This window comes from Lolium perenne, chromosome 5, assembly GCF_019359855.2.
Source record: "Lolium perenne isolate Kyuss_39 chromosome 5, Kyuss_2.0, whole genome shotgun sequence".
NCBI classification, from domain to species: Eukaryota; Viridiplantae; Streptophyta; class Magnoliopsida; order Poales; family Poaceae; genus Lolium; species Lolium perenne.
This window is the reverse complement of record NC_067248.2, coordinates 236,436,070-236,460,189: the sequence shown is the minus strand read 5'-3', so window position 1 is coordinate 236,460,189 and position 24,120 is coordinate 236,436,070. Positions and strand designations below refer to the sequence as shown.

Here is a 24,120-nt window from a genome sequence, read left to right as displayed (position 1 = left end):
GAGGTCGTACGTCGCACCGACGGCTTCTTACTTCATCAGCGCAAGTACGCCCACGAGCTCCTGGACCGCGCCGGTATGCTTAATTGCAAACCCGCGGCCACGCCTGTTGACACGAAGTCGAAGCTCTCCGCCACGGATGGTTCGTTGGCCACGGATGCGTCATTTTATCGCTCCATCGTCGGTGCCCTGCAGTACCTCACCTTGACCCGCCCCGAGCTGCAGTATGCTGTCCAGCAGGTGTGCCTTCACATGCATGCTCCGCGGGATCCTCATTGGGCAGCGGTCAAGCGGATCCTCCGCTACATTCGTGGCACCATGGACTTCGGCCTCTCCCTCCACGCCTCCACCGCCACGGACATCGTCGCCTACTCGGACGCCGATTGGGCAGGCTGCCCCGACACGCATCGCTCCACGTCTGGCTACTGCGTCTACTTCGGGCCTTCGCTCATCTCCTGGTCGTCTAAGCGACAACCCACGGTCTCTCGCTCCAGCGCCGAAGCGGAGTACCGGGCTATTGCTAACGCAGTTGCCGAGGTCTCTTGGCTGCGGCAACTCCTCGTTGAGCTCTCATGTCCTGTTGCCAAAGCCACCGTGGTCTATTGCGACAATGTCTCCGCCGTCTACCTCTCCGCCAACCCGGTCCACCATCGCCGCACCAAGCATATTGAGCTGGACATCCACTTTGTTCGGGAACAGTGGCCCTTGGACACATTCGAGTACTTCATGTGCCCACCTCCCAAAAATTTGCGGATATCATGACCAAGGGTCTCCCTACGGCATCATCTGAGGAGTTTCGGTCCAGTCTATGCGTTCGACCAGGCGACGCTTCGACTGCGCGGGGGGGGGGGGGGGGTGTGTGTGTTGAGATACATATCCTTGTATATCCGGATGTGTATCTTCTGTAGTTATGTATAGCGATACATATCTTTGTATTGATTAATGGGCCCGCCTCCTTCCTTGTATAGTCGAGAACGTGGCCTATATATGTAACGCCATATGCACCTAATCAATACATTGTGAGTTGCATCCCTCTCTACACTTACGTTTACAAGTGTCTATAAAATATCACCAAAAAACATTCTGAGTGTTTGCAAGATGTCTCTTTATAATCACGAGACTTTTCAGAACTAAAATCGAAGTACATATAGAGAGACAAAAGACAAATTTATATGCGACTAGTGTTATTTGTACTTTCGTCTTTTTTGACATTGTTTATGTCAGTTTTATCATTTTTTGTTCTCTTTGTGTACTTTGAATTTGGTTCTAAAAATTTAGGGATTGCAAACACACATATTTTGAGCACTCCCATTTTTTTCAGCACTTTAGACATAAATAAATTCAAATTTTAAAGAATGGTACTTCATTCATCCCATCGAAAGTGTCTCAAATTTATCAAAATTTGGATGTATCTAGACATTATTTAGTAGGTAGATTAATTCAAATTTTAACAAAGTTGAGACATTTTCTGTGGGATGGAGGGAGTATCATATTATTATTTGAAGTGCGGGATGGTCGATAGGTGTAGAGCTGGACCATCGGACAAGACTGGATGGCCGAATTATTGTTGAAAAAGATTTTCGATTTCGCGGGGAATGTTGCGCTCCTGGTTTCATGCAAGTCCTATCAGTCAAATCGTCCAGGGAATGGCCACGCTTGAATGCTTACTGCGTGTGACGTTATTGGATGGACTCTTCTGACGATCGCTGCTAACTGCCCAGCCTTATTTGACATGACCAATCCTGTGGGACTACACGCTGTAATAACCTTGCAGTTTGTGTCCAAGCGTGTCTACTGTGTTTTTGTAACATCTGGTGCGGCGATTGATTTGCAGCAGAGTTTCTTTTTCTCAAAATTTACTTTAACACCCCCGTTCCGAAAAGAATGCCTCACATTAATATGTGCCCTGATCAGACCCACATCTCCTTACCCCCGTGTGTGCTTGACTTTAGGCGGCTCGAGCGGCGAGCTCTCGGAGCCGTGCGCCGCCCTCCCATACTCCCTCCGCTTTCTCACCGCCGCTAGGGTCACCGTGGGGCAAAGCTCCAGGACTCAAGGTGGCGGCGGCCCCTCTCCCTCGCGCGATGGAGGCAACCTTCTTAGTGCATCGTGTGAACACGTGTGTTGACGGCGCGGTTTTGCGACGGGCGCGGTTCGGCAAGGCGGTGCGTGATCTCGTGTTAGAGGCACCCCTTCCGCTACTGCCTGGAGCTTTGGGCACACTCGACCCATATAGGCATGGACGGGTCAACGGTTATGTGGTTGTGGCTCTCGGGAGGCGCAATGGCTCGATGGAGGCTGTTGGTCTGACAGTGACGGGTTAGATCCCTCCATCCAGTCTTGTCCGATGGTGGTCTTGGTGGGCGGTTGTCGGCGCCTTTCCTTGATCTGGCGACGTCTTCGGGTTTCTTCTGTTGTGCCCAACTGCACGATTCTAATGGACGTTGGGGTTGACGATCGGGCCGGGAGACATTCCTTCTTCGAGGTGTCGTCTTGGCCCTTATTGGTCTTCCTCGCCTCGAGCATCGAAGGAAACCTTATGTCCGGCTAGTCGGATCGGGTGACGATGGCACCACGGTGTTGCTCCCTTCTAGAAGGCGCCGCCTAGGTTGCTTTTGGAGTCCCTGTAACTGTAAGTGGTGTCGGTGTTGGTAGGTGCTCGGAGCATGAGCCTCATGGACGCAATGTACACCCAAGCAAAACAGATATGTTTTGTATTGAAAATGGATCGGAGATACCATAACACAACCTCGCTGTTTTTTCGTAATCAGCCAGCAATGATGTTTTGTTCTACTAGAAGGTTTCTGCGTTCTTCCTGAATGTGTGTCATCTCGTTTCTTGCAGTTTTCTTTCTCCATGGAAGCCATCTTGTCTCGTAAACTATTTCGCCTAGGATTCGGTACTATGGCAGGCAGCGTTGACAGGCTACGTAGAAGTATTTTATTTTTGTAATCAGCCAGTAATGATTCCGAAATAACACGAGCGCGACAAGAGGGCTGCAAGTCAGCTGGGAACCCGGCACGACGCGCCACCAAAGAAACGAAGCCCGATGCGTGCCCGTGTAGTAAAAGCTCGCGACCGCGCCAGGACACACTATTGATTCACTCCTGCAAGCTACAGCGAGCTACTGTGAAAAGGTTCTTCCATTTCGATGCTCCATCGTCGCCGCTCCCAACGCTGCCCCGCCCTCGCTTCTCCTTCTTCTTCAACGCTACGCACCGGCCCGTTCTGACTAGCGCCATTCCATTTCTCGCTATAAATACAGGCATCCAGCCAGCCGTTGTAGAGGTCCCATTCGCCATTCCATTCTGTTTAGCTACTCCAGCCAGCCCCACTGACCGGCCCCAGCTTCCATTCTTCTCCTCCCCGACCTCGTTCTGTCTGCCCCGTGCTTGCTCTGCTGCGTGGAACCAAATGGAGGTAGGCATTGTGTGATCCAGGCTTCCTTCCTCCCTTCCATACATGCCGGAGCGGTGGTCACAACCTTGATCTTGTACTTACTCGTTTTGGTCTTGCAGAAGGTGGCGGCGAGGAGGCGTCAGGTACCGGCGTTCGGGGAGTGGAACTACTACCACCACTATGACGACCCGGAGGCTGCCGCGGTGGCGCCGCCCGCCCTGGCTTACTGCTACGCCACGCCCGAGCCGGAGGCCTGCAGCGACGTGTGGTTCAGGTACTCGCCGCCCCAGCGCAAGCCGATGCCCACCAAGAAGCCGAGAAGGAGGGTGCCGGACGGCGACAGTGATGCGTCCCTGGAGAAGAAGGGACGGCGCGCGAGGCCGGCGTCGGAGGCTGTCGGAGGATGCGGCGGCGGCGGCCTGGCGCGCGCGACAAGGGTGGTGCGGCCGGTCGACGAGGACCTGTACCAGGTGCCGCCGCTGGACCTCGCCGCCTCCCACAAGCGCCGACCCAGGAGGAGGAGCCTTTGGATGGGCTGCCTGGGTTGCTAAGCCTGAACCTGAACCTCAGCCTGTCATCTATTGGCTGGATGCTTCGAGCGTGTTCATCGGTGGCAGTAGATTGGGTTACCTTTTCTTTTCATTTCTGTTGTTGGATAGTTATCTGATGAATCTCTCTCTCTCTCTCGGATGTTTGTGATGCTTGCTTGGATTGTGCCAAGTTACGAGTTCTAGGTTTTAGTAGGTAACATTAGCTATTGACCTTTCGAGGTTTTAATCTTTTTTTCGTATGATGATGTGTAAGATATTATTAGATGCAACATCTTGTTTTCCTAATTTCATACCAACAATCTTTATATATTTAAAGTAATTTTTAGTCAAAGATAAAATACGTTAAACCAGGATGGCTTATTTATTGAAATTGAAGGAGTATGTCCCAAGATTTTGGTTTGGATGACATTGTGCTTAGGTTTGAATAGTGTGGGCTGCTCCAAAATGTAAACTTTTTTGCTCGGTTGGTTATGAAAAATAGAGTGTGGAGGGGATAGCGAAGATACAAATATACCTAGCTTTTGAACCAACAAGACCTGAGGTTGGGTGGTTAGGAGGATGGTTGTATCCCCAGTCCACCAGAGTTCAAACCCCAGGTTTGACATCTGTGTGTCTCATAAAGGCGGAATATTCATTCAGTGGGAGGCGACGTTCCCGTCGACAGCGAGGCGCCTGTGGTGACTTCGTTAATTTCAAGATCCAATCCGCCGGCTCAGTCTTCCGGAGGTGCTCATAGGGGTAGGGTGTGCGTGTGTGCGTTCATAGGGGTGAGTGTATGCGCGTGTATGTGAGCGTCTGCGTTTGTACTGTGTTTCTCAAAAAAAAAAAAACAAGATGCACAAAAACATAAATATACACACAGCCAGGAAAAGAAAAAAGAAATAGAATACAAAGACCTTGTCACGGACTCACGGTGATAAAACACTTGCAGCCGACCACTTAAGATAACACTGACCCCCCCTTTCTGGTTTTTACAATGAGCGCTTTATTGCTCAAATAATATTACACCCGGTTTTTGCATAATTAGGATGCACACAACCAAAAAGTTTCAGTAATTACACATTGAACAAAATTTACACAAGATTTTCCTTTTTTGTTTTGATGATTCTGCGCATCTGTATCTTTCTCCCGATGGTGTGCCTGTTTCCACTACCTGCCATTCAAAGTTCCTGATTGCGCGAATGGCTGAAGGTTTCGCTCTCAAGCTGTGTTTCTTGTTGTATTTTCTTTCTTCGTGTGTGTTGCCAACTTTCAGCATCTTGTAGCAGTTATTCGTGGATTTATTAATTTAATGTTCCTTATGTCTAAAAGAGAATTGTGAAGATGTCTAGATTGTGGCACGATAGATTTTCAAGTTTGTTTTCAAACAACAGATAGTTGTAGCATTAACAATTCCAGTTTCTACCACGTATTATGTGCAGTTGATTATGTGGGGCACGTACTCGCATCTTTGCACTGCTGATCATCAAATATGACTTGTACTCGAAATTGTTCGCTGGCATGTGAGCCCTGATCGTTTATCAGAGATGGCAATGTGGAACAGTACGTGAGCAAGTACAGCCCCTGTGCCGGAGTGTGTCTTTATGCGAGCCTGACGAACATTGATCCGTGCAGTTGGATGGATGCTGTTCACGAACCGGCTCGCGCGTGCCCACTGCTCTCAGCTCGCCCATGCTACGCTGTCACACCCTCACCGGCCCGTGCCGCGGCCAGAGACACATACAGACTACAGAGGCAGCCAGTAACTATTTTGCATGTGTCCATTTTCAGCATATATCAATCTAGCAAGGCCAAAAGGTCAGACGCCTAGCGCGTGCTCCGGTTCAGTCAGAGAGAGGGTTGACAAACCGAGAGAGGCGAGGTCGACTTCAAAAAGAAAACCTAGCTAGTGGAAAGAATGGGATGCGTGCGTGCCTTCTCCAGTCTCATTCCTTGCACACCTCGTGGATGGTAAGAAACATTTTCGTGACCGGTCGCTGCGGTAACTTAAGTGGCCGGAGACACATGCGGGCCGGAGGAGCAACGGTTAATTTTCCGGTTCTTGCAATGCTTAGGGTATCTCCAGCGGCGCGACGCATTTTAATGTCCGCAAGCGTCCGTTTGCGTCGCGCTGCGGACGCTAAAATGATCGTTTTTGTTCGCGCGTCCGTTTGCGTCTGGGGGCTGCTCCAGGGGGCGACGCATTTATTTATTTTTCTTTTTTTCCTCTTCTCCATTTAAACATAGTTCCAAATATTACATATTGAAACATGATTTTACACAAACTAACACATAGTTTGGAACGTGGTTTACATAAACTAACACATAGTTTGAACCATGGTCGACACAAATATAAATTTTTTTTTAAAAGAAACCAGTTATGTTGATTTCCGTATGTTCGCTGCCAAGAAAGAACATTCGAGGGCACACCCAATCACCCAAACTGGAAAATCCAGCGGGAGGAGATGGTGCCCTTGTTGATTCTACCGATAAGATGAACATCGAGAAACTTCCACTACTGGTTTCGTCTGGCCCGTAGCCAGATTCGCTGCAAAGAAAGAACACTCGACGTTCTAACTATCGGTGTCCGAGCCGGATTCGCCGGTGTGGTACTGCCTGCGGCAGGCTATGTCGTCGAACACCTTGACGATCATCTCGCCGTCCCCCTCGTAGAGGAAGGTGAGCTGGCAGCCGGGCTCGAGCTCGAGGTCACGGGCGAACTTGTCCCACCCCGTGTGCAGGTACATCTTGCCCTGCCCGTCGAACAAGACCTCCACGGACCAGCGGCAGAAGTTGCAGCTGGCCTCCCGTAGCTGCAACTGCGCCGGCTTGACGCCGTGGACGAACTCGGCGAACTTGTACGGGAGCCGCTTGATGGCGAGTGGGTCGTCGTCGATGCGGAGGAGGAACTCGAAGCAGCGCTCGTCCTGCGAGGACAAGGAGGGCGCATGCGACGGCGAGCGTGGGGCCGTAGCTGCTCCACCACGGCGGCCCCTGCCCCGGCCACGGGGGCGCCTAGGGCCGCGGCCTCGACCGCCTCGCCGGCCACCAGGACCGGCCATGGACTTCTTCGCGGGCCTGGCTGCGTCGCAGGAACACCTAGGCGGCGCTACGGTCGAGCTTTTTGGCGGCTAGGGTTTCTATGGAGGAGTGGATGAGGAAGAAGAACGCGCGCCCCTTTATATAGGCCGGCGGCAAGCGGTGGCCGCGGGACGCGTGGCGTCGCCATTAACGTGGTTGGCGGAGGTGGGCGTCCCCTCGGCAGCCGATGCATCACCATTAACGTGGCGCAGACTGCCGAATCGACGCAGCGACGCCAGTCGCTGGCGCGTTTGAGAAGACGCATCGACGCAGGGTCGCTGCCAGGCGGGCCCGACAAAACGTCCGCCAGACGCGAGCGGACACTTTCCGCGTCCGCCGAGTGTCCGCCAGAGACGCATCCGGGGCGCATATTTGGGTCAGGTTTGCGTCTCCGCGGACGGCCCGATCACTTTGCGTTGCCCCGCTAGAGGTGGTGCCAGACGCATTTCCGGTCACGACGGACGAAAACGGTCGCTCAGCGTCCGTTTGCGTCGCGCCGCTGGAGATGCCTTAGGCCAAATTCTAGTTGAAAAAAAGAAATGCGTCGTTTTTCACGGGGAATGTTGTTGCTCTCCAGATTTCACGCGCATTATATCACACAAATGTATAGTAGCTACTCCGTAGTAGGAAATGTCGTGTCGCACAAATCTTCCAGGGAATGGCCGTGCTCTTGAATGCTCGATCGTGTGAAGAGAGTACAACAGGGGTGACGCAGTTTGTTACACCTCTGACGATCGGTGTTCGGCGTTCTTTGACGTGACCTCTCCTTTTTCGATTGCGCCCTCTAACCTTGCGGATTGTGTCGACGTGTGTGTGAGCCCCTTTTACAACCTCTACTATTCAGGACAAAATGATGGATTTTAGAAAGTGATTTTTCTTTCATGGGCTTTCATTTACAGTTAAACTGAATATCTGGTCCCCTGGAAAACGTCCATTTGCTGCCATTGACGTTGTCGCGGTGCCGCACAACGCATCCATCCTGCGTGACTCTAGCTTGGCACGCAAAATCACCGAAACACCGTTGTACATGCAACAGGTCGACGTGCGGCACAGCGGCAGCGAAGCCAGTAATTGAGATGAGCCAGAACAGACACCTGAATCTAATTTTTATAGGCACAAAACCAAGGCAATTTATGAAAACAAATGGTCCAATAAGATTAAATTTTCATACACTGGTAGAAAAAAGGGCTTCCGTCCAGCCCATTAGTCGCGAAATTACACGAACCGTGACTAATGTGGTCTTTAGTCGCGGTTCGGGAGGCGAACCGCGACCAAAGGCCTGGGCCCAGCGCGCTCGGTGGCCAGCTGGTGGACGGGAGGGCCAACCGCGACTAAATGTCCTCAGGCCTGGCCCAAAGGCCTTTAGTCGCGGTTGGCCAGGACAACCACGACTAAAGCCCCTCCCCTATATATACCGTTCATCCCACAGCACTTAGCCATTTGGTGCCACTTCTGTTCACAAACTTTACAAGGGGGTGTTGGTTTGCTTTTGGCTCCTCTTATGCACACAAGGTGTTTGATGAAATGCCCCAAGAGCATGAAACCAACATGATATGAAGTGTCCGAGCCACACTTGATCGAGCTTCCTCATTTATTTTTTCCTCCTCGATCGCGGTTAGCAACTTGAACCTTTCATGTGTCATTGATAAAATATGCATGTGTGTCGTTCATTGTTTAATTTCTATTTAGTTTAACAAATGCATGATGGTTAATTATATATTTTATATTATAATAATGCAGATGAATCGGCAATGGATGTACGGTAACCGACTCTCCGGCGAGTTCACTACGGGTTTGAAAAATTTCCTCGTAGTGGCTAATGCGAACAAGCAGAAGGGTTTTGTTATCTGTCCATGTGTTGACTGTAAGAATCAGAAGGGTTACTCTTCCTCAAGAGATGTTCACATGCACCTGCTTCGGCACGGTTTCATGCCAAGCTATAATTGTTGGACCAAGCATGGAGAAAGAGGGGTTATAATGGAAGAAGATGAAGAAGGGGATGATTTCATCGATGAAAGCTATCTTGCTCATTTCGGTGATACTTTCATGGAGGATGCTGAAGGTGAAGGGGCAGGTGAAGGGGAAGGTGAAGAAGAGGCACGTGATGATCCCGTTGATGATCTTGGTCGGACCATTGCTGATGCACGGAGACGCTGCGAAACTGAAAAAGAGAGGGAGAATTTGGATCGCATGTTAGAGGATCACAGGAAGGCGCTGTACCCCGGATGCGATGATGGTCTGAAAAAGCTGGGCTGCACACTGGATTTGCTGAGATGGAAGGCACAGGCAGGTGTAGCTGACTCGGCATTTGAAAACTTGCTGAAAATGTTGAAGAATATGTTTCCAAAGAATAACGAGTTGCCCGCCACTACGTACGAAGCAAAGAAGGTTGTCTGCCCTCTAGGTTTAGAGGTTCTGAAGATACATGCATGCATCAACGACTGCATCCTCTACCGCGGTGAATACGAGAATTTGAATGAATGCCCGGTATGCACTGCATTGCGTTATAAGATCAGAGGCGATGACCCTGGTGACGATGTTGAGGGCGAGAAACCCAGGAAGAAGGTTCCCGCCAAGGTGATGTGGTATGCTCCTATAATACCACGGTTGAAACGTCTGTTCAGGAACAAAGAGCATGCCAAGTTGTTGCGATGGCACAAAGAGGACCGTAAGTCGGACGGGGAGTTGAGACACCCCGCAGATGGAACGCAATGGAGAAAGATCGACAGAGAGTTTAAAGATTTTGCAGCTGACGCAAGGAACATAAGATTTGGTCTAAGTACAGATGGCATGAATCCTTTTGGCGAGCAGAGCTCCAGCCATAGCACCTGGCCCGTGATTCTATGCATCTACAACCTTCCTCCTTGGTTGTGCATGAAGCGGAAGTTCATTATGATGTCAGTGCTCATCCAAGGTCCGAAGCAACCCGGCAACGACATCGATGTGTACCTAAGGCCATTAGTTGATGAACTTTTACAGTTGAGGGGCAGACCTGGTGTCCGTGTGTGGGATGAGCACAAAGAAGAGGAATTTGACCTACGAGCGTTACTTTTCGTAACCATCAACGATTGGCCTGCTCTTAGTAACCTTTCGGGACTATCAAATAAGGGATACAATGCATGCACGCACTGCTTACATGAGACTGACAGTGTACATTTGCCAAATTGTAAGAAGAACGTGTACCTTGGGCATCGTCGATTTCTTTCGAAAATTCATCCAGTAAGAAAGAGAGGCAAGCATTACAACGGCAAGGCAGATCACCGGCCGAAGCCTGCGAAACGCACTGGTGCTGAGGTATTTGATATAGTCAAGGATTTGAAAGTCATCTTTGGAAAGGGTCCTGGCGGACAATCAATTCCGAAGGGAGCTGACGGGCACGCACCCATGTGGAAGAAGAAATCTATATTCTGGGAGCTAGAATATTGGAAAGTCCTAGATGTCCGCTCTGCAATCGACGTGATGCATGTTACGAAGAATATTTGCGTGAACCTCCTAAGCTTCTTGGACGTGTATGGGAAGACAAATGATACAAAGGAAGCACGGCAGGACCAGCAACGTTTGAAAGACCCTGATAACCGGCATCCGGAATGGTTTCAAGGTCGTGCCAGCTACGCTCTGACCAAAGAAGAGAAGGTCATCTTTTTTGAATGCCTGAGCAGTATGAAGGTCCCGTCTGGATTCTCGTCCAATATAAAGGGAATAATAAACATGGCGGAGAAAAAGTTCCAAAACCTGAAGTCTCACGACTGCCACGTGATTATGACGCAATTGCTTCCGATTGCTTTAAGGGGGCTCCTGCCGGAAAATGTTCGAGTACCCATTGTAAAGCTATGTGCATTCCTCAATGCAATCTCTCAGAAGGTAATCAATCCAGAAGTTCTTCCACGGTTACAGAACGATGTGGTCCAATGTCTTGTCAGTTTTGAGTTGGTGTTCCCGCCATCCTTCTTCAATATTATGACGCACCTCCTGGTTCACCTAGTCGAAGAGATTTCCATTCTCGGTCCTGTATTTCTACACAATATGTTCCCCTTCGAGAGGTTCATGAGAGTATTAAACAAATATGTTCGTAACCGTGCTAGGCCAGAAGGAAGCATCGCCAAGGGCTATGGAAATGAGGAGGTAATTGAGTTTTGTGTTGACTTTGTTCCTGACCTTAAGCCGATTGGTCTTCCTCGATCGCAGCACGAGGGGAGACTAAGTGGAAAAGGCACGATCGGAAGGAAATCAACGATATGTATGGACGGCCATTCTCTGACTGAAGCACACCACACAGTTCTGACCAATTCCAGCTTGGTGGCTCCGTACTTTGAGAAACACAAGAATATTTTACGCTCGGACAACCCGGGGAAGCCTGAATCCTGGATTAGGAAGGCCCATATGGAGACTTTCGGCAGTTGGTTGAGAAAACATTTAATGCATGACAATAAGGTTGTAGATCAGCTGTACATGTTGGCCAAGACACCATCTTCGACTATAACGACTTTCCAAGGGTACGAGATAAATGGGAATACATTTTACACGATCGCCCAAGATAAAAAGAGCACCAACTAAAACAGTGGTGTCCGCTTTGATGCAGCAACCGAGAATGGGCAAAAGGTCACATATTATGGTTACATAGAGGAGATATGGGAACTTGACTATGGACCCTCCTTTAAGGTCCCTTTGTTCCGGTGCAAATGGTTCAAGCTAACAGGAGGTGGGGTAAAGGTGGACCAGCAATACGGAATGACAATGGTGGATTTCAACAATCTTGGTTACCTTGACGAACCATTCATCCTACCGAAAGATGTTGCTCAGGTTTTCTATGTCAAGGACATGAGTAGCAAACCGAGGAAACGGAAAGATAAGAAAACGATCAGTACATCATGCGATGATCCAAAGCGCCACATTGTTCTTTCAGGGAAAAGAAACATCGTGGGAGTGGAGGACAAGACAGACATGTCAGAAGATTATAATATGTTTGGTGAAATTCCGCCATTCAAAGTGAACACCGACCCAAGCATTAAGTTAAATGATGAGGATGCTCCATGGATACGGCCCAATCGTAAGCAAGCAGGGACACAAGGGAAGAAATGATGTGTAATAGTTTATTGTACCAAACTTTGTTGAATGGATCATGTGAATTATATTATCCGTGATGTGTTCTGGTGTCCATTTTCGAATGATTCGATTGATTCGAGATAGCACTGATGATACATGAAATTTGGAGTGATTTAGTCATACTCCTGCCTAGGCGTATAATATGCATACTCGTAGTCTTCATAGTCGCCGCCGTTGTACTGGTAGTCGTCGCCTTCTATGTTGCCGCCGTCGTCGTCGCTGCTGTCGTCGCTGTCGTCGGCCGGCGCTCGTGGCTCGAACTGAGGCCAGCGCAGGCGGGGGATATCGCCGGCCGTGATGTAGTCCATGACGCTCTGCAGAGTCCGGCCGTACCACCATAGCCGACGGCCGGCCTCGTGGAAGTTCCCAGGAGGCAGACCGTCCTCCTCATATCTGGCGAGCGCCCTCTCACGCCGATTGATGAAGAAGGCGTCCCAAGTATGCTGGTTATCGGGATGCCAGCGGGGATTCATCCGCTGCTCCGGCGTGAGGTCGAGGTAGTAGTGGTTCGAGATGGCCGCCCGGCGCGCAGTACCCTGAGGGAGGGGAGGGACCGGCACGCCGCCAGCGCTTAGGCTCCAGCCGGCGGGGACGCGGTAGCCCGGTGGGCAAGGGTAGTTCGAGGCGCAAAGCTCCTCCACCTGCTGGTAGGTTAGAGTGGGTGCGGTGGAAGCCATGAGAGAGTGATGAGAGATTGTAGAGATGTGATAATGCTGGCCAGGCCGGGCTACATATATGTAGTGAGAAATGGCGGGAAAAATTGGAGCGGGAAGACAGGAGGCGGGAAGAAAGTGGCGGGAAGAAAGAGGCGGGAAGACAGGAGGCGGGAAGAAAGAGGCGGGAAGAGGGGGTCGGCGGAAAGACAGAGGCGGGAAGAGGGGGCCGGCTGAAAGACAGAGGCGGGAAGAGGGGCCGACGGAAAGACGGAACCACTTTATTGAACAAAAACAACCGACAACGACTTTATAAACTAAATTTAAACTTTTTTGATATATTATTTGTATTTTTAACATTTAGAAATGAATTAGTTTTATTTTCCTGAATTTTTGATATATTATTTTTATTTTTAACATTTAGAAATGAATTAGTTTTATTTTCCTGAATTGTTTGATATATTATTTGTATTTTTAACATTTAGAAATAAATTAGTTTTATTTTCCTGAATTTTTTGATATATTATTTGTATTTTTAACATTTAGAAATGAATTAGTTTTATTTTCCTGAATTTTTTGATATATTATTTGTATTTTTAACATTTAGAAATGAATTAGTTTTATTTTCCTGAATTGTTTGATATATTATTAATATTTTTAACATTTAGAAATTGAAAAGTATTTTGAAATAGACCTTTGGTCGCGGTTGGCCTGGCCAACCGCGAGTAAAGGCTATTTTCCGCGGGAACCAAATTTTCGGCGAAAAATAACCTTTAGTCGCGGTTGGTCCGGCCAACCGCGACTAAAGTGCCTTTAGTCGCGGTTGGCCGGACCAACCGCGACCAAAGGTCTTTGCTATATATTTCGCGCGCGCGCTGGCGGTTCACTTGTCTTCTTCTTCCTCGAACCGTCAGGCTGCGCGCGCCTCCTTCGCCTCTTCCTCGACGTCGGCAGGCTGCCCTCGACGCCGACGACGCCCTCGACCGACGCCGAGGCCCTCGGCCGCCGCCTAGCCCTCGACGCCGACGCCCTCGACCGCCTCGCGTGCGTCGCCGCCGTCGACCGCCGCGCGCCCTTCTCGGTTCCCGCGTGGCACACCGGCCGCGCGCCGTACCACCGCGCGCGCGCGCTTCGCCGTTTCATCGCCGCCGCTGCCGCCTCCGCCGCCCGCGGTTCGCCTGCCGCCTCCACCGCCGCCCACCGTACGTGTACCGGCCGCGCCGCGCGCGGGAGAGAGAGGGCGGGGCGCGCCAGATACACGGCGCCCCTGCCTCGATCTCTCATTTTTTTTGTTTTTTTTAACTTAACAAAATAACTTAGCAAAAAAATAACTTAACATGAATATATAATATTAACAAAAATTTAAACTTAACAAAATATTTAACTTCAAATTTGTTAATCAAAATTGTAACTTAAAATTTTGTAAACTTAATTGTTTTTAATTCAAATAGTTCTATGTAACTTAAAAATATAGTTCTAAATAAATTAAACTTAAATTGTACTTGAGGTGCGCCGCCCCCCATCGCCGCCCCCTCCGTATATAGAGGAGAGACAGAAACACACCGACCCCGCGTGTATACAGATGGGGCGGCGAGGGGGCGGCGCCACCGCCACCGCCGCCCTCCTTTCGCCACCGCCACCGCCCTCTCTCCTTTTGCCACCGCCGCCCCCCTTTCGCCACCGCCACTGCCACCGCCGCCCCCCTTTCGCCACCGCCACCGCCCTCTCTCCTTTTGCCACCGCCAAATTAATTATTTTTTACTACATGCATGTTTTCAGGACTGACATATGGCGGACGATAGAGCTGACCCGATTATGGACAACTATGATCAAGCAGCTGAAGACCATATATTTGGCATCATAAAAGGCGATATTATTTATGTGCCGACCGAACAAGATGAAGAAGACCTCGAGGATATTTCTTCTTATCTGAATCTTGACGGTCAAGATGAAGGCCATCAGCAAGATGATGGGGAAGAAACGTCGATAAACGACGATCTTCAAGCGCAAGTAGGAACCAGCTCGGGCGCCGAGGTATATATATACGTTGAGCCTCTGGTGATACAAACTTACTGATTTGAATAAATATGTGTGTACTAACGCGCGCGACTCTCTTTCTTATTTTAGCCCTCGGCCGGATCGTCGAAACAATCGAGTACGTCGTCAAAGCGTGGCGCAACCAAGACGCAGAAACAAGGAGAAACATATACCATCGAGGTTGTCGACAGTGCAACCGGCAGGCCGCTGGAGCCCCCCAAGCACGCCACCAAGTTTATCAACCAATGCGGAGCCGTCGTTAGAGAGAACGTCTCGATCACCCTCCAGGAGTGGAATGAGCCAAAGAAGGCACGTGTTGGTTTCACTTTTGTCGACAAGAGAACAAAAAAAGATTGCTTGAAAAAGCTTCGGGAACATTTCATCCTACCTCCGGAATACCACAAGTTCGATAAGGAGGGTACCAAGATTGAGGAAAACAAGAAGAGGAGGAGGCTAGTCAAAGAGGTCGCTCTTCATAAGATGGCCGAAACATTCCGGAAATTCAAGCAAAATCTAACCCGTGGCTATGTCAACCAGAACAAGACTCCGAATTTCACAGGACAATATGAGAAACTGAAACATGATTGGCCAGACTTTGTGAAGCAGAAGAAATCGAAGCAGTTCATTGAATTATCGAAAAAAATAAGGAAAATGCGGCTAAGAAGGAGTACAATCATATTATGGGGCCAGGAGGGTATCGCCTTTGGGAGCCTAGGTGGGAGAAGATGGAGAACGAGCTGACGACGCGAGGAATCCGTCCAGGTACGGAGGGATGGGACCCAAGGGCCAAAAGCTGGTGGTACGGGCATGGGGGAACGCTAGACCCGGAGACAGGGGAGTGTGTTCATAGTGACACAAAGTTTAAACCCACCCAAGCCCTTATTGACGCAATGAGGGATGCTCAACTGGGGAAGATCAAGTTCAATAGAGAGAATGACGCGCTGACAAAAGCCCTCGGGAAACCTGAACACGGAGGACGTGTACGAGGCATGGGGAACATTCCGTGGAAAATAGGGTTCTCCCAGAAAGATGACCCGTACGGTTACAAAAGCCGTAAGAGAAAGATGGATCGGGATGCAGATGTTATGGCGCGGTTGGTATCGGAAATGGATACGATAAAGAAAACCGTGAGTATACTAGTACAAGAAAGATCGGCAGCTGGGGCGCATGAAGATCATCCAGCGGATCTCGGAAGCCAGCCGCGGATGAGAAGCAGCGTGGCTTCCACGGAGAACCCGCCGGCTACTGATAATGCAACGGCGGTCGAAATTACTGCACCGGAGCCTCCTCGCTACCCCGTGGACGATGTAAATGAGATGAAAGAATGTCATCTGCATTATCCAATTGGGAACATGTCCACGAAGGTAGCCATCGGCAGTGCTTTACCATGTGAGCCTGGAGCACTCCACCACAACAACCCCATTCCAGATGGCTATGCTCGTGTCACGGTGGAGGAAATAGTCCCAGGGTTTGAGGAACTGGAGATTGACATTGCTACACCCGAAGGGGAGAGAAGACTTGGAGGTGTCAAGCGCCAGTTCATTCTATGGAAAAAGAAGTTTATCAAGTTTCCAGACGAGGCGCCAAGGCAAACAAGTCCACCCCCCTCCGGTGGTGGTGGCGGCGGCGGTGGTGGTGGTGGTGGTTCACCTACACCTCCTTCACGTCAGCCGACGCCGCCCCCCAATTCACCTCCGGCGGGTAAGCAGACGCCGCCCCCCAGTCCTCGTCCGGCGGGTGATCAGACGCCGCCACCCAATCCACCTCCGGCGAAGAAGCAGAAGCAGTCCTGGGTTATTAACCCGGAGCCTTATGTACCTAGAACCACAAAGATACCAGAGCCATCACTGAAGCCTCTCATCCCGAGGCCTTGGGAACTTAGTGTCGAGAAAAATGCAGCGGCCGTGGCTGCTCAGCATGAGAAATGGAAGGAGGACTGCAAGAAGAAAAGAGAGGGCGAGCCCAAGCCAGTATTTTCTGACAAGCAAAAGCAGTGGGCTAAGTCATTTTTGAACACACCGTCCCAAGCCGCGAAGAATCTGCCTGACGACTATGAACGTGAACTTCGTAGGCAAGCACTCGCGTTCAAGAGGAACCAAGAGTTGGCGGAGAAGCAGAAGGAGGCCGAGAAAGAATTAGAAAGTAAAAAAGGGGGGAAACAAGTTGCCCAGCTCGGGGAACAAAGTAAACAATCGATCGCCCCGCTCATAGTGAAAGCCGCCGGTCGGGACGATGCCCCCGAAATCATAGCAGCTGCGGCAGCACAGGGATTGACTGTAGCGAGTGCCACAGAACAAGCGGCCAACTTAGGTATCACTTTTCGTGCACTGTTAGGCCTTGATGAGGCGCCAATGAAGGACGTAGTATTTACATATGTGGAGAATGGGCCTCTCGTCGAGCCTGCGCAGGAAGAGGATCTACCTCGACAAATGAAAGGTCTGCTAAATTGGTACAAGGGTTACATAAAACTTAAAAACGCCAAAGACTATATTTATGCGGAAGTTAGACATGAGCATCACTTCGAACATTACTATATACAAATTCATCGGAGTGAATTGTTCCAGCTGTTCAATCTGCGCGAGCTCGACAAATCTATCATCAGTTGCTATGTTCTGTAAGTGATTTGTTAATTTCTACCCCATCTCGTTCATTGCCTGCACTATATATATATATATATATATATATATATATATATATATATATTGTCCTAACTATCTTGTTGTGTACGCTATTATGCAGATTGAAGAAGCGGGAAATGCGAATAAGGCGCATCCATGATGTTGGGTTCATTGACCCACACATCGTTAATTCATATGTGTTAGAACTCCACCCCGCCGACGTGGAGGAAGACCTGTGGCGGTTTCTTAGAAAACAGGAACTCAAAAGTGATATTTGATACGTCTCCGACGTATCGATAATTTCTTATGTTCCATGCCACATTATTGATGTTATCTACATGTTTTATGCACATTTTATGTCATATTCGTGCATTTTCTGGAACTAACCTATTAACAAGATGCCGAAGTGCCGATTCTTTGTTTTCTGCTGTTTTTGGTTTCAGAAATCCTAGTAAGGAAATATTCTCGGAATTGGACGAAATCAACGCCCAGGGGCCTATTTTTCCACGAAGCTTCCAGAAGTCCGAAGACGAAACGAAGTGGGGCCACAGGGTGCCCAAACCCTAGGGCGGCGTGGCCCACCCCCTGGCCGCGCCGGCCTGTGGTCTGGGGCCCCTGTGCCCCCTCCTGACTTGCCCTTCCGCCTACTTAAAGCCTCCGTGACGAAACCCCCAGTACCGAGAGCCACGATACGGAAAACCTTCCAGAGACGCCGCCAACGCCGATCCCATCTCGGGGGATCCAGGAGATCGCCTCCGGCACCCTGCCGGAGAGGGGAATCATCTCCCGGAGGACTCTACGCCGCCATGGTCGCCTCCGGTGTGATGTATGAGTAGTCTACCCCTGGACTATGGGTCCATAGCAGTAGCTAGATGGTTGTCTTCTCCCCATTGTGCTATCATTGTCGGATCTTGTGAGCTGCCTAACATGATCAAGATCATCTATCTGTAATTCTATATGTTGCGTTTGTTGGGATCCGATGAATAGAGAATACTTGTTATGTTGATTATCAAAGCTATGTCTATGTGTTGTTTATGATCTTGCATGCTCTCCGTTATTAGTAGATGCTCTGGCCAAGTTGATGCTAGTAACTCCAAGAGGGAGTATTTATGCTCGATAGTGGGTTCATGTCTCTGTGAATCTGGAGGGGTGACAAGAACCTCTAAGGTTATGGATGTGTTGTTGCCACTAGGGATAAAACATTGGTGCTATGTTCAAGGATGTAGTCACTAGTTACATTACGCGCAATACTTAATGCAATTGTCTGTTGTTAGCAACTTAATACTGGAGGGGGTTCGGATGATAACCTGAAGGTGGACTTTTTAGGCATAGATGCATGCTGGATGGCGGTCTATGTACTTTGTCGTAATGCCCAATTAAATCTCACTATACTCATCATGATATGTATGTGCATGGTCATGCCCTCTTTATTTGTCAATTGCCCAACTGTAATTTGTTCACCCAACATGCTGTTTGTCTTATGGGAGAGACACCTCTAGTGAACTGTGGACCCCGGTCCAATTCTCTTTACTGAAATACAATCTACTGCAATATTGTTCTACTGTTTTCTGCAAACAATCATCTTCCACACAATACGGTTAATCCTTTGTTACAGCAAGCCGGTGAGATTGACAACCTCACTGTTTCGTTGGGGCAAAGTACTTTGGTTGTGTTGTGCAGGTTCCACGTTGGCGCCGGAATCCCTGGTGTTGCGCCGCACTACATCCCGCCGCCATCAACCTTCAACGTGCTTCTTGGCTCCTACTGGTTCGATAAACCTTGGTTTCTTACTGAGGGAAACTTGCTGCTGTACGCATCACACCTTCCACTTGGGGTTCCCAACGAGCGTGTGCTTTACGCGTCATCAAGCTAAATTTCTGGCGCCGTTGCCGGGGAGATCAAGACACGCTGCAAGGGGAGTCTCCACTTCTCAATCTCTTTACTTTGTTTTTGTCTTGCTTAGTTTTATTTACTACTTTGTTTGCTGCACTAAATCAAAATACAAAAAAATTAGTTGCTAGTTTTACTTTATTTGCTATCTTGTTTGCTATATCAAAAACACAAAAAAATTAGTTACTTGCATTTACTTTATCTAGTTTGCTTTATTTACTGTTGCTAAAATGGCCAACCCTGAAAATACTAAGTTGTGTGACTTCACAACCACAAATAATAATGATTTCTTATGCACACCTATTGCTCCACCTGCTACTACCGCAGAATTCTTTGAAATTAAACCTGCTTTACTGAATCTTGTTATGCGAGAGCAATTTTCTGGTGTTAGTTCTGATGATACTGCTGCCCATCTTAATAATTTTGTTGAACTATGTGAAATGCAAAAATATAAAGATGTAGATGGTGATATTATTAAACTAAAATTGTTCCCTTTCTCATTAAGAGGAAGAGCTAAAGATTGGTTGCTATCTCTGCCTAAGAATAGTATTGATTCATGGACTAAATGCAAGGATGCTTTTATTGGTAGATATTATCCCCCTGCTAAAATTATATCTTTGAGGACTAGCATAATGAATTTTAAACAATTAGATACTGAACATGTTGCTCAAGCTTGGGAAAGAATGAAATCTCTGGTTAAAAATTGCCCAACCCATGGACTGACTACTTGGATGATCATCCAAACCTTCTATGCAGGACTAAATTTTTCTTCATGGAATTTATTGGATTCAGCTGCTGGAGGTACCTTTATGTCCATCACTCTTGGTGAAGCAACAAAGCTTCTTGATAATATGATGATCAACTACTCTGAATGGCACACGGAAAGAGCTCCACAAGGTAAGAAGGTAAATTCTATCGAAGAAACCTCTTCCTTGAGTGATAAGATTGATGCTATTATGTCTATGCTTGTGAATGATAGGACTAATATTGATCCTAATAATGTTCCATTAGCTTCATTGGTTGCACAAGAAGAACATGTTGATGTAAACTTCATTAAAAATAGTAATTTCAACAACAATGCTTACCGGAACAATTCTAGTAACAACTATAGGCCATATCCTTATAATAATGGCAACGGCTATGGTAATTCTTATGGTAATTCTTACAACAATAATAGGAATTCACCCCCTGGACTTGAAGCCATGCTTAAAGAATTTATTAGTACATAAACTGCTTTTAACAAATCTGTTGAAGAAAAGCTTGGGAAAATTGATATACTTGCTTCTAAAGTCGATAGTCTTGCTGCTGATGTTGATCTTTTGAAATCGAAAGTTATGCCTAATGAAAATCATCATAATAAAATTGTTACTACAGCAAATGCTATCCAAGTTAGAATTAATGAGAATATAAGATTAATGGCTGAACTGCGTGCTAGGTGGGATAGAGAAGAAAATGAAAAACTAGCTAAAGAGAAGAATGTAGCTAAAGTTTGGACTATTACCACCACTTGTAATGCTAATGCTACACATGTTGCTGCATCTCCTACTAATAATAATAAAATAATTGGTGTTAGCAATGTTTCCACTTCTAATGCAAAGCGCGAGAAACTGCCTAAATCGCTAAAATCATTAAATCACTGTGATAAAGCTGCTGAAATTTTTTCCAACATTGGGGATGATGATCCCATTGCTTTAGATTATAATGGTTTGAATTTTGATGATTGCCACATCTCTGAAGTTATAAAGTTCTTGCAAAAACTTGCTAAAAGTTCTAATGCTAGTGCTATAAATTTGGCTTTTACACATCATATTACAAATGCTCTCATAAAAGCTAGAGAAGAGAAACTAGAGCGCGAAGCCTCTATTCCTAAAAAGCTAGAGGATGGTTGGGAGCCCATCATTAAGATGAAGGTTAAAGATTTTGATTGTAATGCTTTATGTGATCTTGGTGCAAGTATTTCTGTTATGCCTAAGAAAATTTATGATATGCTTGACTTGCCACCGTTGAAAAATTGTTATTTGGATGTTAATCTTGCTGATCATTCTACAAAGAAACCTTTGGGTAAAGTTGATAATGTTCGCATTACCGTTAACAATAACCTTGTCCCCGTTGATTTTGTTGTCTTGGATATTGAATGCAATGCATCTTGTCCCATTATATTGGGAAGACCTTTTCTTCGAACTGTTGGTGCTATCATTGATATGAAGGAAGGTAATATAAAATATCAATTCCCTCTCAAGAAAGGTATGGAACACTTCCCTAGAAAGAGAATGAAGGTACCTTTTGATTCTATTATGAGAACAAATTATGATGTTGACACTTCGTCTCTTGATAATACTTGATACACACTTTCTGCGCCTAGCTGAAAGGCGTTAAAGAAAAGCGCTTATGGGAGACAACCCATATTTTTACCTACAGTACTTTGTTTTTATTTTGTGTCTTGGAAGTTGTTTACTACTGTAGCAACCTCTCCTTATCTTAGTTTTGTGTTTTGTTGTGCCAAGTTAAGCCGTTGATAGAAAAGTAAGTACTAGATTTGGATTACTGCGCAGTTCCAGATTTCTTTGCTGTCACGAATCTGGGTCCACCTCCCTGTAGGTAGCTCAGAAAATTAAGCCAATTTACGTGCATGATCCTCAGATATGTACGCAACTTTCATTCAATTTGAGCATTTTCATTTGAGCAAGTCTGGTGCCATTTTAAAATTCGTCAATACGAACTGTTCTGTTTTGACAGATTCTGCCTTTTATTTCGCATTGCCTCTTTTGCTATGTTGGATGAATTTCTTTGATCCATTAATGTCCAGTAGCATTATGCAATGTCCAGAAGTGTTAAGAATGATTGTGTCACCTCTGAATATGTTAATTTTTATTGTGCACTAACCCTCTAATGAGTTGTTTCGAGTTTGGTGTGAGGGAAGTTTTCAAGGATCAAGAGAGGAGTATGATGCAACATGATCAAGGAGAGTGAAAGCTCTAAGCTTGGGGATGCCCCGGTGGTTCACCCCTGCATATATCAAGAAGACTCAAGCGTCTAAGCTTGGGGATGCCCAAGGCATCCCCTTCTTCATCGACAACATTATCAGGTTCCTCCCCTGAAACTATATTTTTATTCCGTCACATCTTATGTGCTTTGCTTGGAGCGTCGGTTTGTTTTTGTTTTTGTTTTGTTTGAATAAAATGGATCCTAGCATTCACTTTATGGGAGAGAGACACGCTCCGCTGTAGCATATGGACAAGTATGTCCTTGGTTTCTACTCATAGTATTCATGGCGAAGTTTCTCCTTCGTTAAATTGTTATATGGTTGGAATTGGAAAATGATACATGTAGTAATTGCTATTAATGTCTTGGGTAATGTGATACTTGGCAATTGTTGTGTTCATGATTAAGCTCTTGCATCATATGCTTTGCACCCATTAATGAAGAAATACATAGAGCATGCTAAAATTTGGTTTGCATATTTGGTTTCTCTAAGGTCTAGATAATTTCTAGTATTGAGTTTGAACAACAAGGAAGACGGTGTAGAGTCTTATAATGTTTTCAATATGTCTTTTATGTGAGTTTTGCTGCACCGGTTTATCCTTGTGTTTGTTTCAAATAAGCCTTGCTAGCCTAAACCTTGTATCGAGAGGGAATACTTCTCATGCATCCAAAATACTTGAGCCAACCACTATGCCATTTGTGTCCACCATACCTACCTACTACATGGTATTTTCCGCCATTCCAAAGTAAATTGCTTGAGTGCTACCTTTAAAATTCCATCATTCACCTTTGCAATATATAGCTCATGGGACAAATAGCTTAAAAACTATTGTGGTATTGAATATGTAATTATGCACTTTATCTCTTATTAAGTTGCTTGTTGTGCGATAACCATGTTTACTGGGGACGCCATCAACTACTCTTTGTTGAATTTCATGTGAGTTGCTATGCATGTTCGTCTTGTCTGAAGTAAGAGATCTACCACCTTATGGTTAAGCATGCATATTGTTAGAGAAGAACATTGGGCCGCTAACTAAAGCCATGATCCATGGTGGAAGTTTCAGTTTTGGACATATATCCTCAATCTCAAATGAGAAAATTATTAATTGTTGTTACATGCTTATGCATAAAAGAGGAGTCCATTATCTGTTGTCTATGTTGTCCCGGTATGGATGTCTAAGTTGAGAATAATCAATAGCGAGAAATCCAAATGCGAGCTTTCTCCTTAGACCTTTGTACAGGCGGCATAGAGGTACCCCTTTGTGACACTTGGTTAAAACATGTGCATTGTGATGATCCGGTAGTCCAAGCTAATTAGGACAAGGTGCGGGCACTATTAGTACACTATGCATGAGGCTTGCAACTTATAAGATATAATTTACATGATACATATGCTTTATTACTACCGTTGACAAAATTGTTTCATGTTTTCAAAATCAAAGCTCTAGCACAAATATAGCAATCGATGCTTTTCCTCTATGGAGGACCATTCTTTTACTTTCAATGTTGAGTCAGTTCACCTATTTCTCTCCACCTCAAGAAGCAAACACTTGTGTGAACTGTGCATTGATTCCTACATACTTGCTTATTGCACTTGTTATATTACTCTATGTTGACAATATCCATGAGATATACATGTTACAAGTTGAAAGCAACCGCTGAAACTTAATCTTCTTTTGTGTTGCTTCAATGCCTTTACTTTGATTTATTGCTTTATGAGTTAACTCTTATGCAAGACTTATTGATGCTTGTCTTGAAGTGCTATTCATGAAAAGTCTTTGCTTTATGATTCACTTGTTTACTCATGTCATATACATTGTTTTGATCGCT

At 46.8% G+C, this 24,120-nt stretch overlaps 1 protein-coding gene across 2 annotated transcripts in view; it reads left to right on the top strand.

Annotated features, from left to right (window-relative positions):
- Positions 1-3,114: 3,114 nt before the first annotated feature.
- The window catches only part of LOC127298295 (uncharacterized), a 75,269-nt gene continuing 54,263 nt past the window's right edge, over positions 3,115-24,120 (top strand). Inside the window, exons 1-2 of one of the 2 annotated variants that reach the window (XM_051328189.2) lie at positions 3,119-3,417; positions 3,516-4,237. In XM_051328189.2, coding sequence (XP_051184149.1) covers positions 3,412-3,417; positions 3,516-3,947 — 438 coding nt within the window. In that variant the 5' untranslated portion in view covers positions 3,119-3,411 and the 3' untranslated portion in view covers positions 3,948-4,237. Of the gene's footprint in view, positions 3,418-3,515; positions 4,238-24,120 lie in introns of those variants that run through there. The other variant, XM_071820359.1, reaches the window with a different exon arrangement.